The sequence below is a fragment of the Vanellus vanellus genome (assembly GCF_965231255.1).
Source record: "Vanellus vanellus genome assembly, chromosome: 11".
Classification (NCBI taxonomy): Eukaryota; Metazoa; Chordata; class Aves; order Charadriiformes; family Charadriidae; genus Vanellus; species Vanellus vanellus.
Window position 1 is genome coordinate 23,679,331 of NC_138916.1, and position 17,127 is coordinate 23,696,457.

Genomic DNA, 17,127 nt, shown 5'->3' on the forward strand with positions numbered 1-17,127 from the left:
TGAGAGCTGGTCAGTGCGAAGCCAGGGCAGGGACGCCTGCCACGGCCCCGGCTTTGAAGCGTTAAGTCCCAAAGACTATTTCTCCCTTTTGTTCGAACGCCCCCTCCCTAGCTCGGTCTAGTTAACGTACAATACGTCTTGCAGCTAATGTTGGTCAGGAATTTATTTGAAATACATCTACATTAGAAAAACTAGATTTTTTTCTTTTGTTCTTCAAATCGCTCTAAAATATCAAAACTTATAAACTTTCCTTTGCTGCATGGAGGTTGTTCATGTGCAGGGTGTAAAATGCCCACGGCTCGGGGATATAGATCACACCAGGGTACTTCTTCCTGAGAATTTTGTCATTCCACAGCCAAACCACCCAAACAGCAATGAGGACCAGTGTTATGATGAAGGAGTAGAAGAGAAAAAGCCCATTGCTGTCCAGGACGAGTCCTTTGCGTTTCTGGTGCATCACTAAAGCCATCATGGCAAAGAAAGTGAAAATGTAGAGGATGAAAATCTGACCTTCTGTCACGAGATACCTACAAAGCAAACACACCTATTAGTGCCCCCCCCCGAGCGAGAGCAGCCCCCGGCACTTCCAGCCTTACCTGGCGTGAAGCGTCTCCCCCTTCTCCCCGCTCTGCATCCAGACAAAGCGAGCTCTGCCGCTTTCTACTGCCGGCTTTTAAACTGGGATTTGTTTTCACGTTTCTAATCGGTAAATTTAACAACTGACCGATGGGCTTTGGTGAGAGAACGGGTAAAGAAACGCATGTCCAGTACGGGATTCCGAAGGCGCTGGGCTCGGACTGTGAATGGGATGCTTAAAGGCAGGACCAAAGCCAGACTCTGGCTCCGGCTGGTGGACGTTGTGCTCATTTAGTCCAAAAATCTGCTGCTCCCCCTGTGCTCTATGTGGCAGGGGCCAGTCCTGAACGGGTGCGAGGAAGGAGGAATTACGCTCCCTGGCTCTTAAATCGCTAACACGCGAACTGCAGAGACTCCCGCTGACATATTTAAAGGAAGTGCGATGGGGTAACTGGGAACTGACCAAATCTTCCTGATGATTGTGACTATCAAAAATTAATTTACTGTAGAAGAACAGTCTCAGCAGGGGGCAAAGCCACGGGCAAGAGAGAACATCATCTCTGCAGATGAATGAAAAGTTGTTTGGCTGCCGTCAGGGAAACCGTTCGGGAAGATGAGGCTAATGAAAATGGGAAATAAATAAGACCTCTCTCAAAAGGCTATTTGGACCCGCAGGGCGAGCCGAGGAGGCGGCAGCTGAGCGTCGCCGGGGCTCTGCGCAAATTCCTGCACCGCTGGCGAGAGCGTCCCCATCCCCACCGGCGGGCTGAGACCCAGGGGAAGCTGCGGCGAGTTCTGCCCTGGGGAACGGCGAACCCCTGTCTGCGCGCTGCGGGGCCGCCTGCGCTCCTCCCCCTCCACCCCCTCGCCCCTCCGGAGCGGGCAGAAGCCACTTACCAGTAATAAAGGCTGCTGGGCCCCATCAGAAGCAAGGCAGCCACTGGCATCCTGCTCTCCTCCTCCACGGGGGTGAAGCAGCCAGTGAAGTATATGAAGAGTATCAGGAAAAAAGGGATGTACCTGCAGAAACAACACACTGATGGGTGGTGCAACCCTGGGAAGGGTTTAAACGCCCCTCCCAAATCCAAACTGCGCCTACAGGCAATTCCTACGCTAAGCCCGTGAATTAATTTGGCGAAAGAGAAGAAGGAGCGGCCACCCGGGCTGCTCCGGTGACACGTGCTCGGGTGGGTGAAGCAGAGGGCAACTGGGGCGCGGGGTCCCGCAGCGCCGGTGAGAGCATCGCCTCTCTGCCGGCGTCACGGCCCCTGCTACGAGATTGCCATGGGCACCACAGCCGAAGCGCTGGCGATGGCTGGTGCAGAGCTACTGTATGTCCTGGCTGCGCCGAGCGCTCCTGCAGGTAACGAGAGCGCCGGGGCTCCCGCAGGAAAAGCGCGAGTTTGCTGATCAGGGCAAACGCTGGGCGCGAGTCCTCCGTCGAACAGTTGTATTCGTTACACTCCCGGGCTCCCGGAGGCTGTTCGAGAGCGTTGTGTTGTGTTGTGTTGTGTTGTGTTGTGTTAAAAGCTGAACTACAGGAAAGCAGGACGCGGACCGGGATTCCCGCAAGCTAAGAGAGCCCTTTTTTATTTAAAAGAAGGGGATTTGCTTGTTTCGCAGCGCTCAAGGAACAGCAAATAAACCGGGACAGATCTCCCTCTGCGCTCAGAGAGGTCTCAGGATTATCTGGCAGCGGATAAAGGGCCGGAGAGACCTTTCTGGGGTCATCAGTGCCGGACGCGGGACATGTCTGCTGCCACGCTGGGTGCCGCTCAGGTGGGCGGGAGAGTGCCGACGGGACCCACCGCAGCCCGTGGGCACTACCAGCGTTACCTTCTGCTGAGTCAGCGTTTCCAGGGTTGGCCCAGGGTGATAGCAGTGAAATCGGACCTTAACCGGGCTCCCTGGATCACCATGGCCAAACAGTCTGTGTTACTGGGCGGCACTGGTCTGGCTACCCGAGCAAGCCGTCCCTCTCGCCGGGGCGGTACTAACTAAGCGGATGCATGGTTAAAGGAAGGGAGCAAGCAAAGGGGTAGAGAGACCAGGCAGAGTCGGGTCGTCTTGGGTTCAGTCCCCAGGGGCGCAAAAACGTGGGTGGTGGGAGCCAAGGAACCTGCAGAGCCGCGCTGTAACCTGTCTCTTCACCCGGGTGTCCTGTGGGAGGTGGCCGAGGGGCGAGAACGGACAAGCCGTTCCTCTGTCCCCTACAACTGTCAAACAGCCACCTAGAAATATCACCGAGACAGAGACAAAACTAGGGGGAACGGGCAATTTTCCACGGGAGAGAGCCACCGTAATCCCGCTGGCTATGAGAACGTTATCCCCAGCCAGCTCTCATCAGCTGCGTTTTATTTTTTTATATATTAAGCTATGATCAGATCAGATCTGCCCTTCCCTGTATTACGTTCTGAAGCCGCTAGATAGACTGTAAATTGCTTACCACATCGAATGACCTAAATATTCATCGTAGTAGTACAGCAGCTCAAAGGAATCAATCTGCAATGCAATGAAAAGAGATTTAAAAGGGCAGAGGGAACAGGACGCTATTAAATAGGAACAAGCAATTAATTTTTTTTTTTTTTTTTTTAAAGCGCTTGTATAAAACGCAGCCCCTTTACCAGTGTCTCCGGCTTCAGGTTCTTGATGATGGGATTCTCTCTTACAGACAGATGGTGCTGGTAGCCACTGAAAATCAGGCGATGGTTTACAGAGTCTCCGACCAGGTGGATGCTGGCTCCCATGACAAACGTGATGATGCTGACGTAGACCATTGATCTCGGTAAGGTCTTGGGGGACCTCTCGATGAGCTAAAAACACAGAGGAGTGTTGAACAGCAAGGAGGTACCAGCGGAGACACGCGATGCCGTGACAAGTTCTGCCCTCTCGGACTTAGCGGCGCTTTGGAAAAAAATCATCTAAAACCCAAGCGGAGGTTTGCAGGAAGCTGCAGGTTGTGCCGCCATAGCGGGTGGGAGCTGCTGCCCGCGGCCGCCGGCACCCTGCCGGGGACACACAGCCGTCCCCCCGGGGAGAAAGCGGTGCGACCGCACCGAAATGAACTTCCTTGATCGCAGCTACTCACTCTAAACGCATCTCAGAGGCGTTTCCACCAGCTATGCGGCTTTTAGGTTTGAGTCCACACTTTATCCCCGTTTGCGACAATAAACGCCCGTTTTTTGCCCTCGATGAACCTTTTGGCACAGCAGCACCCTGAACCCGAGTCAATGCTTAGGCTGAATCGGTAACCCGGTACTTCTAACGGAGTACTCCAAGCAATTTCTTCACCAGATGTGATCGAAACCGATTAATGAGCAACAAAAAGGCAGCCGCTTTCTCTCGTCGCTCTGCTGAGCGGCTCTGGAAGTCTGGCTGTGCCCTCCAGCGGCGGGGAGAGCCTCCGGCAGCGCTCCGGCGGAGCGCAGGCACTTCCCTCCCCGGGCTGGGAGACACTCGCTCCTTTATAATTCTCCGCTGGATGATTTTCAAAGGCCTTGTTGTACCGTTTGGGTTTCATTTTCTTCCGAATGGAATCCGACTCACCTCCTCTCTGTGATATTTGCTTCTAAAGAGGAAGCTGCGTTTAAGCCCCTACCTAGAAATATCTAATTACCGGCAAAACCGGTCGAGGCAACCTTTTCAACAGCAGCTTTAGTGGTGAGCTCTCCCTGTACCGTCTCGTGGGCTGCTCGGGTCCGGGTGGAGGCAGGCACGTGAGGCTGGCGGGGAGCCCGGCGTTGCCCCCAGCCTGGGACCAGCTCCCGCAAGGCCGGCCGGGGACAAGGAGCAGGAGCTTCCCTCCGGGAAGGAGCTCCTCACCCAGCCTGCAAAGCGGGGAAGACCTCGGAAGACGTAAATCCCATCTCAAGCGGTTCAGGCTTTGGAGGGGACGCCGAGCCAGCCCCGGGAGCCGCGGGTCGGGGGGGTGGGGGGGGAGCATCAGCCCAGCCCGGGGATCAACTGGGGCCACCTTCGCCTCCCGTCTCCCCGCTGCCAAATCAGCTTTGCGGCCCTTCATAAACAGCGGAAAGCTCCTTATTTGTATTTAATTTTGAGGCTTAACTTTCCCTTTCTCTGTAACCGCCGTACGAACGTCAAGAGGAGTCAGAGAGGGCGAGGAGAGCAAAAGGCGCAGGAAAGCTCTCGTCTGATGGGAAAGGACGGTGAGACGCGTCCTTCCAGGGGACACTGGGCAAAAGAAATGCAGCCTGAATAACAAACGGGATTTTTTTTTTTTTTCTGTGGACCAGCCCCTCGTGCTGTGCTGTGCTGCCAGGGAAGCCCAAGGCAGCAAATTCTAACCTGACGAGTACCCAGCCTGCAGGAATCGTCTGGGTCTGACTGAGCTTCAGAGCTTTCACATCCCCCAAAGGACCGGATCCCGAATACTCCTTTTTGGCCACGCTGGCACTTAAAATCTCCCAGCCAGACTCAGGAGAGAGAGAATCATTTACATCTTAGCATATAATTCAATTCCTAGCTAATGAAGGTTAAAATATATTTATAATTGCTTTCTCATATCTTCTGGCTGCTAAGTATTTAATATAAGAAGATTCCTAATGATAGGACAGTCTTTAACCTCATAAATGGTTTACACGATCCAGTGGCCGGCAGCTGAAGCAAGATAAATTCAAGCTAAAGATACAATTCTAATGTCGAAGAGCAAGTGTAATTAAGCTCTCAACAACTTAGGAAATCTACTGTAGTTCCAGCTGTCCCATAAGGTCTTTTAAGTCACGGATGGATGTTGTCTTAAAAATACGCTTTGGCTCAGCCAGGGTGAAGGGCTCTGACTCCTCCTGAATTCGGGAGAAGCGATTTGCTTTGTGAATGCAGGAGATTGAGCTGTATTGAGATGGTCACTGCCTCGCTCTTTTAAAGGTGGCATCACAAATTCTTTCCGGAGCGGCAAACCTCTAACGTACAGTAGGGCCGTCTCTCTTGCAGGAGTTTGTGAATAACCAACATTTGTTCAACAAGGCCCTAAGGAACTCTTACCTTTACAAAACCGCATTGTTTGCCCTGCTTTTACAACCGGTAATATTAAAAAACTGTAACACCGGCACCTCGAGGTTTACCTTTAGCAGAAGAAATGGTGTGATAACATTGTAAGCCATGTGGAAATAATCTCCAGCACTCGGTTTGTTTAGAGGAAACCACTCCAAAGGTAGGATTATCTGAGGAAGGGGGAGAAAAAAAAGCACATCAGTATGTCCTCACCACCCAGCTCACGATTACAGCCCCGGCACTGGCTGAAAAGACGGGGAGAGAGAAAATCCTTGCTTTAGCCTGCCGCTGCTTGCTAATTGTCAGCTTGACTTCACGTAGCTGTTAGTAACGAAGTTGGGCAGCTCTTCTTGCAGTAAGCATCCCTAAAAGCCCAGTCTGGAAGCGGCTGCTAAACGCACAGCGTATTTACACCTCAGCCGGTCGCTCCTGCAGCGCTGCCCAAAGCCGATGCCGTGAAGTTGAGTGGTCAAGCGAGCGAGGAAGGCACTGGGGCGTCCTGCCGCAGCGGATCTCCGCTAACCCTCTGCCACGTGCAGATGCCAGCAATAAAACATTACAGTTGACAGAACGTGGCCAGTTCTGCCCTGCACCATCCAGACGGCAGGAGTCCCAAGTTCTGGAGATCCAGGCGAGGTATGGGGAAGAGGAGTAGGAACCTCTCCAGCTAACTTTTGTTACAAAAACATAAAGTTGTGGGACAGATGACATGGAACAAGTTTCCCAGATACCTTCCCCGTGACTGGAGTAACCTGCTTGGTACCGGTTACTCACACCAGTGCATCACAGCGGTCCTCATCTCAAGGACAGCTTTTCAAGGGCGTCCCTTTGGTGTAGAGAACAGCCCATGGGTCTACAGGAGACCACCAGGGCTCTGCCCCCCCTGTCCTCCACCCTAAATAAGCTGACTGCAAGCAGAGCAGTGGGCCTGCCTCTGCCACACTCACCATGGCAATGGGACGCCCAAAGTCCAGCACCCAGTTCTGCAGAGTGAAGTAGAACCACAGATCAAAATGAAACGGGGAGGTCTTGAAGGTGTCCTCGTTCTTGACTGCTCCGTGCCTAGGGATGGCAGAAGTGACAGTGTCAGCCTTAAGTCACCTAACAGGTTTCCAAAGAGGCAGGGAGCAGATTCCAGGTTTGCATCCCCACACAAAAACCTGTGCTTCCCTGGCTGCTGGTGTGCCTCTGGGCTCTGGCATCTGCGGAGTAACAACAAAGTTGAGAGGCCAAAGAGAGGGGGAGGAGGAGGCAGAAAGGCAAAGCGTCGTTAATAAAAGCTGGCACATCCCCGAACGAAGGCCCTTCCTGGCCGAGAAGTGAGCACAAAAGCAGGATGAAAAGCTTAAGTGCTGAATTAAGTGCATCTATTTTTAAATTTTGCATGACAAAGCAAAATTCAACCCCCATGGGACTTCTGCTGAATGCTAAAAATGCATCGGTGCCTGGTGGTACTCAGGCGCAGGGATGCTCTGGACACACGATCACCTTCATCTTCCACTCTGACGATCCTCCTCCTCTGCCCTTGCAGAGCAAGGCCTGATCCAACCGCACCAAAGTCTTTCCATGGAATATCCCCCCAGCACCACCGGACCTTCACCTCCCTATGGGAAAAGCGGATGAATCGCTCTCCCGCTGTGCTGAGACCAGAACAGTGTCAGCCGTATCAGCTGCAAGCTTACGCTTCCTGAGCCCATGGTCCAAACCTGATGGATGGATGAAGAGGATGGTGGTACCCTGGACAAGTTGGGATGCCCTGGATGAGCCGGGAGAGCTGCGGCTCCCTGGAAGGGGCTACCAAACCCCAGCCCAGCCGGGGCAACGCAGGTGAGCCCTGGGTGCGGCTGGGTGCCGCGGCCGAGCAGGGGAACCCCACACGAGCCTGGGGGACCCCGACCCACCGGGGACACCCCGGACAACTGCAGCATCCCTGATGGGGTGGTGGTACCCGGGATGGGGCGGGGGATACGGCATGAGCGGGAAGGGGGGGAGGGGAGGGGGGGCGCGCTGGATGGGGCTGGGGGATCTGGGGAGGGGGGGGGGGGAGCAATGGGGTTGGGGACCCCCGGGGAACGGGGGAAAGGGGGTTCCCGTGCCCACCCCGCCGCCGCTCACCTGCCCGGGTAGAGCGGCCCGGCGGGCTGGGGGGAGCCCGGGGCCGCCGCCGGGAACGGCCGCCGCCGCGCCGCGCTCTGCATGTGCCCGACCGGTCCCGGCCCGGCCCGGCCCCGGCCCGGCTCGGCTCGGCCCGTCGCGGCTCCGCCCGGGCTCCGCCTCGGCGCCGGGGGGACGAGCGGCGGCTGCGCGGCCGGTGGCCCCGGGACCGCCCCGGTTGGCGGAGGGGGGGTGGGACGACGGAAGGGGACAGCCCGAGCTCCCCCTGGCCGTGCTCTGCGCCGGCAGCACGCAGGCGGGTGGTTTTATTTGCCTTCCCCCGCTCCAAAGCAGCCGCCGATGAGCTCTGCTATTTCTAAAGAAAGGCAGAAAGAGGGTAATCGAACTCCTTAAATTGCTGGTGAGACGGAAGGCGCTTGGCCCTGGATGTACAGCCGCGTATCTGGACGCGGGTCCTCGCCCGGGCGAGAAAATGGGATTCAGAGGTGGGGAAAAGGCTGGCGGAGGACGAAAGAGACAGTACAGGCTGTGCCGTGCAATCACGGTGTGGTTTTAAGCAGGGGGTTTGGTGGAGATGAGGCGGCGGAGCTCAGCGTGGCTCTGCCGCGGGTTTGGCGTGCCACCACGGGCAAATCACTACGTGTGGCAGGTCTCGTCTCCATTACCCCGGACCGAAATTGTGTGTGTTCTGCCCCTGCACAGCGTAACGCAAATGGACGTTGTTGCTCCGAGGAGTTGGGAGACACGGACGTCTTGCTCCGTTCCCTCTCGTCCCGTGTCTGCCCAGATAAACGCCATCAGGTCGGGAGGATTCACGGGCAGTAACAGTGGGAGGCAGAGAAGGATTTGCACCCACTCGGACTTAATTTGCGCTCCCTGGGATGTGTAGTTTAGGGTCTGAATTGTGAGATCCACCTGCACTGGAAACAAACGGAGCTCCTCAAGTGGAGGTTCAGCTGAAGGTGTGCTGCTGGTCAGGGGGAACGGGTATTTAACGTGGTTTGATGCACTGAAACCCTTCGGCTTCTGAGCCTGCTGCCGGGCAGGACCAGACCACGGTGAGGTGGACACACCAAAGCTGACGAAGCTCCGAGAAGCTGCAGGTCAGAGACCTCCGTCTCTCTGCTCCACGGTGCTGCCGGGAGGGAGGGTGGCAGCACCGGTGCTTCTTCACGGACCCTCTCTGTGCCATTCGTGCTGACCCACGAGGGAACACGAGTGGCACCCGGGTGGCGTTTGTTGGAAAAAAAAAAAAACACCTTGAAAAGTGGAGGAGATTGTTGAGGTAATGGAGACGGGTTCCACTTCAACTTACCAGGAACCCTGCTTGTCGCACGGTGCCTTACACGCGTAGGTGGCTGTTAAAAGCTGATCCTCTTTGACTGAGCACCACAGAGCTGACCGCGGCCTGACTTGCTTCCCTCTCCCTCTCTTTTGGCGATGCCGGCCGGGCAGCCGGGCCGCTGCTCCCATGCATAATTCATGGCCCGGCCTGCATGAAACCTTCCACAAAGAGCTGCGGCTCCTGTTGCATGATTTTAAATTAACTATTAATGGGGCTGATACCGTACCCCCTTGAAAACAATGGCACGCAACAAGACAGCAGCGCAGGTTGTGTATCGTGTTTCTTTCTGTGGCCTTTATGGGTCTCATGTAACCGGTGGCAGCTTGGGGCACCTCCTGAGGGTCTGGTGGAGACGATCTGTACGGAGGAAAAGAGAGGCGGCCAAGCAGGTGGGATGCATTTAGCTCTTGGTTAAGCTGATACACGTGCAGCGAGGCTGGTAGTGGCGTCCTTGAAACCAGGGATGAAGCTCCTGTGCGTGCTGGGACTGGGCACGACAGGCTTGTTGGGGTGGAGTCATGGCTGAGGCGATGAAAGCTGCTGGTCCCTTCTTTAAAAAAAAACCCAACAGACTGAAGGCCAATGGTCTCCTGGGGGGCATTAAAAAGAACGTGGCCAGCAAGTGGAGGGAGGTCATCCTCCCCCTCTGCTCCACCCTGGTGAGGCCACTTCTGGAGCACTGTGTCCAGTTCTGGGCTCCCTGGTTCAAGAAGGACAGGGAACTGCTGGAGAGGGGACAGCAGAGGGCTACGGAGGTGGTCAAGGGACCGGAGCACCTCTCTGCTGAGGAAAGGCTGAGAGCCCTGGGGCTGTTCAGCCTGGAGAGGAGATGGCTGAGAGGGGATATCATCGACGCTTATCAATATCTAAAGGGCGGGTGGCAAGAGGACAGGGCCAAGCTCTTTTCGGTGGTGCCCAGCGACAGGACAAGGGGCAATGGACACAAACTGGAACACGGGAAATTCTGTCTGACCACGAGGAACAACTTCTTTATTGTGAGGGTGTCGGAGCACTGGCACAGGCTGCCCAGAGAGGTGGTGGTCTCCTTCTCTGGAGACATTCCAAACCCGCCTGGACACGTTCCTGTCCAACCTGCTGTAGGTGACCCTGCTCTGGCAGGGGGGTTGGACGAGATGATCTCCAGAGGTCCCTTCCGCCCCTGACCAGTCTGTGATTCTGTGAACCGAACAAAACCAAATACAACACAAATCAACCCAACCATACCCAACCCAACCCAATGCAACCAACCAACCCAGCTCAACCAAACCAGTCCCAGTCCAACCCAGCCCAGTCCAACCCAGTCCAACTGAACCAGGCCCAGCCCAGCCCAGCCCAGCTGCACCACAGCCGGGAGGGCCCTGCCCAGCGCCGGGCCGCCCGAGGAGGGCAGGCCGGGGGAGGCCGGGCAGCCTCCGGCCGGGCGGCGGGCCATGCCATGCGGCCCCGGGGTGCCCGGGTGCAGGGAGCCGCCTCGCTCCCCCCCGCCACCTCCGCCCGGGGCGGTGTGCCGCCCGCGGCCCGGAACGTCCGTGCGCTGCCGCCGGTTGCGGAGGGGGAGCGGGAGAGGCCGCGGCACTTCCGGTTTCACTTCCGGAGTCGGCAGCGGGGGCGGAGCGGCGGCGGACGGCCGTGCCCGCCGCGCGCCTGGCAGGGCCCTTCCGGCGACCCGTAGTAGTGCCCCCCCCCCTCCCCCTCTGCGGCCGTCGGAGCGGCGCCGGGCCCGGTCCGTGCGGGGCCGTAAGGCGGGACCGGGCCGCGGGTTCGCGTCCCCGCTGCGGCCGCCGCGGCGGGAATGGGCGGTGGGGGCTGGCGGGGCGGGTGAGGCGGCGGTGGGCGCTGGGGCTGCCCGCTTCGCCGCAGGCCCGCGCGGGGAGGAGGGGGCTGGCCGGGCCCGGGGGGCGGCTGGCCCCGAGAGGGCCGCATGTGCCCCCCGCCGGGCACCGAGGCAGGACGGAGGAGGAGGCGGAGGGAGAGGCCGCCCCGGCGGCGGGGCAGGCCGGTAGGCCCGAGCGGGGCCGGCCGGGTCGTCGGGGCCGCAGTCGGGAGGAGGAGGAGGCGGCGATGGAGGGCCTGGCCGGGTACGTGTACAAGGCGGCGAGCGAGGGGCGAGTGCTGACCCTGGCCGCGCTGCTCCTCAACCGCTCCGAGAGCGACATCAAGTACCTGCTGGGGTACGTCAGCCAACACGGCGGGCAGCGCTCCACGCCGCTCATCATCGCCGCCCGCAACGGCCATACCAAGGTGGTCCGCCTGCTCCTCGAGCACTACCGCGTGCAGACCCAGCAGACCGGCACGGTCCGTTTCGACGGGTACGTAGAGCTCGCTGACGCCTGGCCCTGCCCCGGCCAGGCCTCGGTGACGGTACCGGCACGGCGCAGGGGCACAGGGCTGCTCACCCAACGGGCGTTGGGAAAGTTGCTTTATTAGCCGTAAAAATGCCTTTGCTGTTTGAGGTCCCGCACATGGTGATGCTTTGTGAGCCGTAAATGCCCTTCTGAGACCTCCCACCTGAAACCGCAGGCAGAATAGTACTCGCCACAGCCTAGAGAGCCCCCATCGAGTTTCCCCTCAGTGAGTGGGTCACTTCATATTCTCTCCCACTGTGCCAAAACGGCCTTTTCTGTGACATTGCTGGCTGCCACGGGTGACAGCAGGCGTGGGGTCGGGGTAGGGTGGTACCTGCACACCGAGAGCCAGGCCTTTCTTTACGCAAGTGGAGGTGTTTTCAGTGTCGAGCCCAGACATCCCAAGGAACATCCCTTCCTCACCGCAGGGAGCTGATGTACGGGGTGGCTGGGAGCAAAACGTGACATTTTAGGATGGGAAGGGAAGAAAGGGAGGGCAGGGGGTGCCTGGCATTCACCTGGGAGCCGGCTGGGGCGGCAGCGCTGACGCTGCTGTTTGTGGAGAAGGCTGGCAGTGGTTTCCAGGCGCATTGTCCCTGGGCGGCGTGCTGCGGCGCCAGAAGGCGGGAGGAATGTTTTCAAAATCTGCCAACAGCGCTCATGAAGTTCTTGCCCGTATGTCAGTCTTAAATCTGAGGCTGACTAATCGTGAAGGTGGATTGGTCTTTTGAAGAGCTTCAGGTTTTTCGGGTAGCTGGCAGAGAGAGGAGAGCTCTCATCAGATACTGAGCGAGAGGGATCGTAATGGGTCCCCGCGGGTATCTTTCATCTGGCTCCTGCTTGATGAGCTGGAGTCGTGCCTGTGCAGCTCCACCTGGCCCAGGGAAAGACCGGCTTGGTTCTTACATGCTGAATGACGGGGGAGGAACTGACTTCCTGATGTGGTTTGTTTTTTTTTTTTTCTTTTTCCTCTTCTCTTTCAGCCTTTTTTTTTCACGAGTAAAAACTGGTCTGGAATACCTAGGGTGAGGTCTGCCCCGAGTTCAGTTAAAGGAAGGGCCGCTGTTGACAGAAAGCGATAGGAAGGGCTCTCAGCCCCTCCTCTGCGGCTGAATTTTCTCGTTTCTCAAGCTGCGCCTTGATGGGACAGCGATCTGCTTGCCAGAGCCTCTGCCTGGTACAGATTAAAGGAGGTGTTGTCTGAGACACAATGGGCACAGTGGGAGTCGCAGCCTGGTGAGGAGAGAGGAGGCATGTGATCCCCGCGGTGGTGGCGTCCTTCTTGAGATAAGGTGGCACAGCAGCTCCGCTTGTTTGGGCTTCAGGCTTTTGACCTGTAAAAATGTACGTGTAGTGCACCAATAAATCACCTCGTGTTCTGTAACAAATCCTAGGCCCTGGCTTTCCTCCTATTTTAATATAAAGGTACTTTAATGTGATTATTTACAAAATAAGGAACTTCTTACTGTGAGTAATGGTGTAGGCATCTCTGCATACCAGAGCTCTTAAATGACCTCTAAAGAGTTGTCTAGAGGTGTTTGATTTACAAACAGCCACACAACTGTTCCCGTTGAGCAACATGAGAGCTCCATAAAATGATAAAAATCACTGTTAAAATAAAGTCAGTGTCTTGTGATATTTTAACTTTGGCAAACATGATTGTTTGGGCATAGGGAAATAACATACTCGTTCCTCCTCTGTGATTTGGGCCGTGCCTTGAGCGTGCATTAACTGCGGTGTGGATGCCGCCTGTTTCTACATTTAAGTGCTACCTCAAAAACCAGGGGAATGGAAAGGACATCACCCTTTATCTTTGTAGTTACACAACGTGCTGGATTTGGGAATGAAAACAGCTTTAAAAAATGTGACGCTTTGCTAAAGTTAACTGTCCCCTCATTTCCGAGTGCCAGCAAGCTGTCTACAAGGCCATGATGTAAAACAGATCTCTGAAACAGTCCAGCGCAGGAGAACTTCTGCTTTTTAATTTATTTTTTTTTTATTCCTGGAGGTCCATTTGTGTAACTAGACTGCTGGTCTGGTTTACGGTGCGGTCCCTTGAACAGGAAGTGTCGGCGCAGTGGAAATGATGGCAATTTTGCAGCTCAGGAAGGGAGAAGTAGTGAAGTGATCCGAAATTCTTAAGCCAGCTCTGCTGCCAGGACCAGTGTGTTGTATAGCTGTGCTGTTACTCGTGTCTGAGTTTGGTTTTTTTGTGTCAATATGTGAATGTCAAGTCTTCTCTCTTTCTTTCACGTGTCAGTTTCTGGCACAAGGGATCAAAGAAGAGGTAATTCTTGTAACTATTCTTCCTGAGACCTGGGTAGGCTGAGGGCTGGAACTTGCCGGTAGGATCTTCAAAGCAGCCTGGGAAGTACTAGGACAAAATGTGGCCAGATCCACTGGCTGCTTTGAAGTTTCAACTTCCAGCGCTTCTTCCTTCGGGAGGTTTGTGTGCTTGATAAGTTCTTTTACCTTGGCTAACCCGGTAAGTTCCTTCAAGTACAAAAATAGGATGGCTGTAAAATACCTTACCGTGGCTGGGTATGTACGTGCCTGCTGCGTACTGCTGGGCTGCCTGTAGAAGATGCTTTTGAAACAGCATCAGTTTAACTGCTTGTTTGTGTCTTTACGTTTTTAGCTTTGTCATTGATGGAGCCACAGCTCTCTGGTGTGCAGCCGGAGCCGGCCACTTCGAAGTAGTCAAATTGCTGGTGAGTCACGGCGCCAATGTGAATCACACTACAGTGACCAATTCGACTCCCCTGAGGGCTGCGTGTTTCGATGGCAGGCTGGACATTGTGAAGTACCTGGTAGAAAACAATGCCAACATCAGCATTGCCAACAAGTACGACAACACTTGCCTTATGATTGCGGCTTACAAAGGCCACACGGACGTGGTGAGGTACCTCCTCGAGCAGCATGCCGATCCCAACGCCAAAGCCCACTGCGGTGCCACGGCGTTGCACTTCGCGGCCGAAGCCGGCCACTTGGAAATCGTGAGGGAACTGGTCAAGTGGAAGGCGGCGATGATGGTGAACGGCCATGGGATGACTCCGCTGAAAGTCGCTGCCGAGAGCTGCAAGGCCGATGTTGTAGAGCTGCTGCTCGCTCACGCCGACTGTGATAGGAGAAGCCGGATTGAAGCTCTGGAACTTCTGGGTGCCTCATTTGCAAATGACAGAGAAAACTATGATATAATAAAGACTTACCACTATTTATATTTAGCAATGCTGGAGAGGTACCGAGACAGCGAGAACATAATTGAAAAAGAAGTTCTTCCACAAATAGAAGCTTATGGAAACAGGACTGAATGCAGGACTCCTCAGGAATTAGAGTCTATTAGGCAGGACAGAGATGCCCTCCACATGGAAGGCCTCATTGTGCGGGAAAGAATTCTGGGCTCGGACAATATCGATGTTTCTCACCCCATTATTTACCGGGGGGCTGTGTATGCAGATAACATGGAGTTTGAACAGTGTATCAAGCTCTGGCTCCATGCGTTGCATCTCAGGCAAAAAGGCAACAGGAACACTCATAAGGACCTCCTGAGGTTTGCCCAAGTCTTTTCTCAGATGATACACTTAAATGAGCCCGTTAAGGCCAAGGACATTGAGAGCGTTCTGAGGTGCAGCGTCTTGGAAATAGAGCAAGGCATGTCCCGGATCAAAACCACCCAAGACTCTGACATCCACACAGCCATGGACAACTACGAATGCAACATTTTTACCTTTCTCTACTTAGTCTGCATCTCTACCAAGACTCAGTGCAGTGAAGAGGATCAGTCGCGAATCAACAAACAGATCTATAATTTGATTCACCTCGATCCCAGAACTCGGGATGGCTCTAGTTTGCTGCATCACGCTGTCAATTCCAGTACACCGGTCGATGACTTCCACACGAATGATGTCTGCAGCTTTCCCAATGCACTTGTCACAAAACTCTTGCTAGATTGCGGTGCTGACGTGAACGCCGTGGACAACGAAGGAAACAGTCCGCTCCACATCATCGTCCAATACCACAGGCCCATCAGTGACTTCTTGACATTGCATTCCATCATCATTAGCCTGGTGGAGGCTGGTGCTCATACAGACATGACGAACAAGCAGAAGAAAACCCCTCTCGATAAAAGTACAACAGGGGTGTCTGAAATACTCCTTAAAACTCAAATGAAGCTGAGTCTCAAGTGCCTGGCTGCCCGAGCAGTACGCATCTATAACATCAGCTACCAAAACCAGATCCCCAGAACTCTGGAAGAATTTGTGAAGTTTCACTAGGCTACATAAAATCTTTCGTGGTGGTGCTATCCCGGGACAACATCAATTGCAGACAGCGGAATACATATGTGTACATGGAGTTGTTTTTCTCTATTCTTTTGTTTTGGGGTTCCTCTGGATTCGGTCTGCGGCCTCAGTTCTCATGCAGATCATGCGGGGGGTGGGGGGAAGGCCACATCCTTTTCCTGTAGTCAAAATCTGATGTTTGAGATTTTGGTCATTTCTTTTGATTAAAAGAATTGCTTCATTATCTCTTGCTTTTATAAACAAAATGAAAAGAATCCCAATGTAACTTGTGCAGAATGTTCTGTTTCCAATACACATCTTCACTTACAATTTGCAGCTGAATGCTTTGAACAGTTATTTACAAAGGCGCCTCTGAAAGCCCGTGTCATCGTGCTACTGAGGCAAATTTTAAAACTTCTTGGCCTGAGGTGGGAAAGAACAATTGCAAATTATGTGGTAGTTGGTTAAAAGTGAAGTCTCAACATACAGAGCTGTCCGTTGCTCTCATACCTCACCATCTTTTTATGCCTTTCAGTTAGTGCTGAAGATGTTGGTAACTTTTTTTTTTTTTTTTTTTAATTAAATTTTGAACAGCCATTATCAACAGCTGCAGACGTATGGAATGCTCTGTTAGGAAATACAGGTTTAAATTCAGCTATGGGATGTTCATCTAATAATGGTTGAAATATCAAGCTCTTAATGTACACTACTGCAGTAAGTATTGAATAACCTTTGAAAAAGGAACTTGCACATTGACCGAAATGAACCGGAGTCATGGTTTCCTTTTATGTAGCTAAGTTGCTCATATATAAAAATCATGCATGGATACCTAGAAAATTGATAGGGTATTTGTGTTTGTGTGTGTCCCAACATTTCAAAATGCTTTTAACTTGGGGTTTTGTTTTTTTTTTTTTTGTTCTTTCAATGATCAACATGCACCTTTTTGACTCAAAGTATGTAAACACTGCACTCTTGGATTCCAAATGCTGTATCTTCCTAACGGAGTAGTCTGTCGCCAAAGAGAGTCTTCCTTTGGAGCGGGATACTGCTTGAAACTGGCTTTTCCGATAAGCGTGGAGTCTGTGCCTCCCTGAATTGGACTTGAGGATTTTTCATGATTTTTACTCCTTTCATTATGAAAATCTCTATTAAAACTGATTTTTAAAAAATTGTCCTATCGTAAGATCTTTTATGATAAGCAACTGATTGTATAATACCACTGTTGCTTGAGAAGGTACTTCTCCTTGGTAGAAGTTGCAGATACTCCGACAGTAAAATGTCACTTGTTTTGACAGGCTACTGAAAACTCGGTTTATTTTAAATGCAGCTTTTTAACTGTCAGATGATGAAAGAATGTTCTGTAGGTTTTTTTTAAACAATCTGGGTAGAACTTTAAGGCGAGATTTGGGCACACGTTTCTATTTGTATTGCAAATAAATAAACATTGAATGTGGAA

The 17,127-nt window shown here is 53.8% G+C and overlaps 2 protein-coding genes across 3 annotated transcripts; one reads left to right on the forward strand and one right to left on the reverse strand.

Annotated features, from left to right (window-relative positions):
- Window positions 1-145: 145 nt before the first annotated feature.
- Window positions 146-7,838, reverse strand: CLN6 (CLN6 transmembrane ER protein). The gene is made up of 7 exons (XM_082489105.1): window positions 7,702-7,838; window positions 6,534-6,648; window positions 5,658-5,756; window positions 3,201-3,389; window positions 3,023-3,078; window positions 1,474-1,596; window positions 146-527 (listed from the first exon to the last, which is right to left on the reverse strand). Exons 1-7 carry the CDS (start codon window positions 7,782-7,784, stop codon window positions 239-241), a joined length of 954 nt encoding a protein of 317 aa, XP_082345231.1. The 5' UTR covers window positions 7,785-7,838; the 3' UTR covers window positions 146-238.
- A 3,182-nt stretch (window positions 7,839-11,020) lies between these two features.
- FEM1B (fem-1 homolog B) lies at window positions 11,021-17,127 on the forward strand. 2 transcript variants are annotated; one of them, XM_082488634.1, is made up of 2 exons: window positions 11,021-11,355; window positions 14,030-17,127. In XM_082488634.1, the coding sequence occupies exons 1-2, from the start codon at window positions 11,108-11,110 to the stop codon at window positions 15,663-15,665; spliced, it is 1,884 nt and encodes a 627-aa protein (XP_082344760.1). In that variant the 5' UTR covers window positions 11,021-11,107; the 3' UTR covers window positions 15,666-17,127. The 2 variants fall into 2 exon arrangements, with proteins under 2 accessions (XP_082344760.1, XP_082344761.1); XM_082488635.1 differs by having other exon boundaries at window positions 11,088-11,124.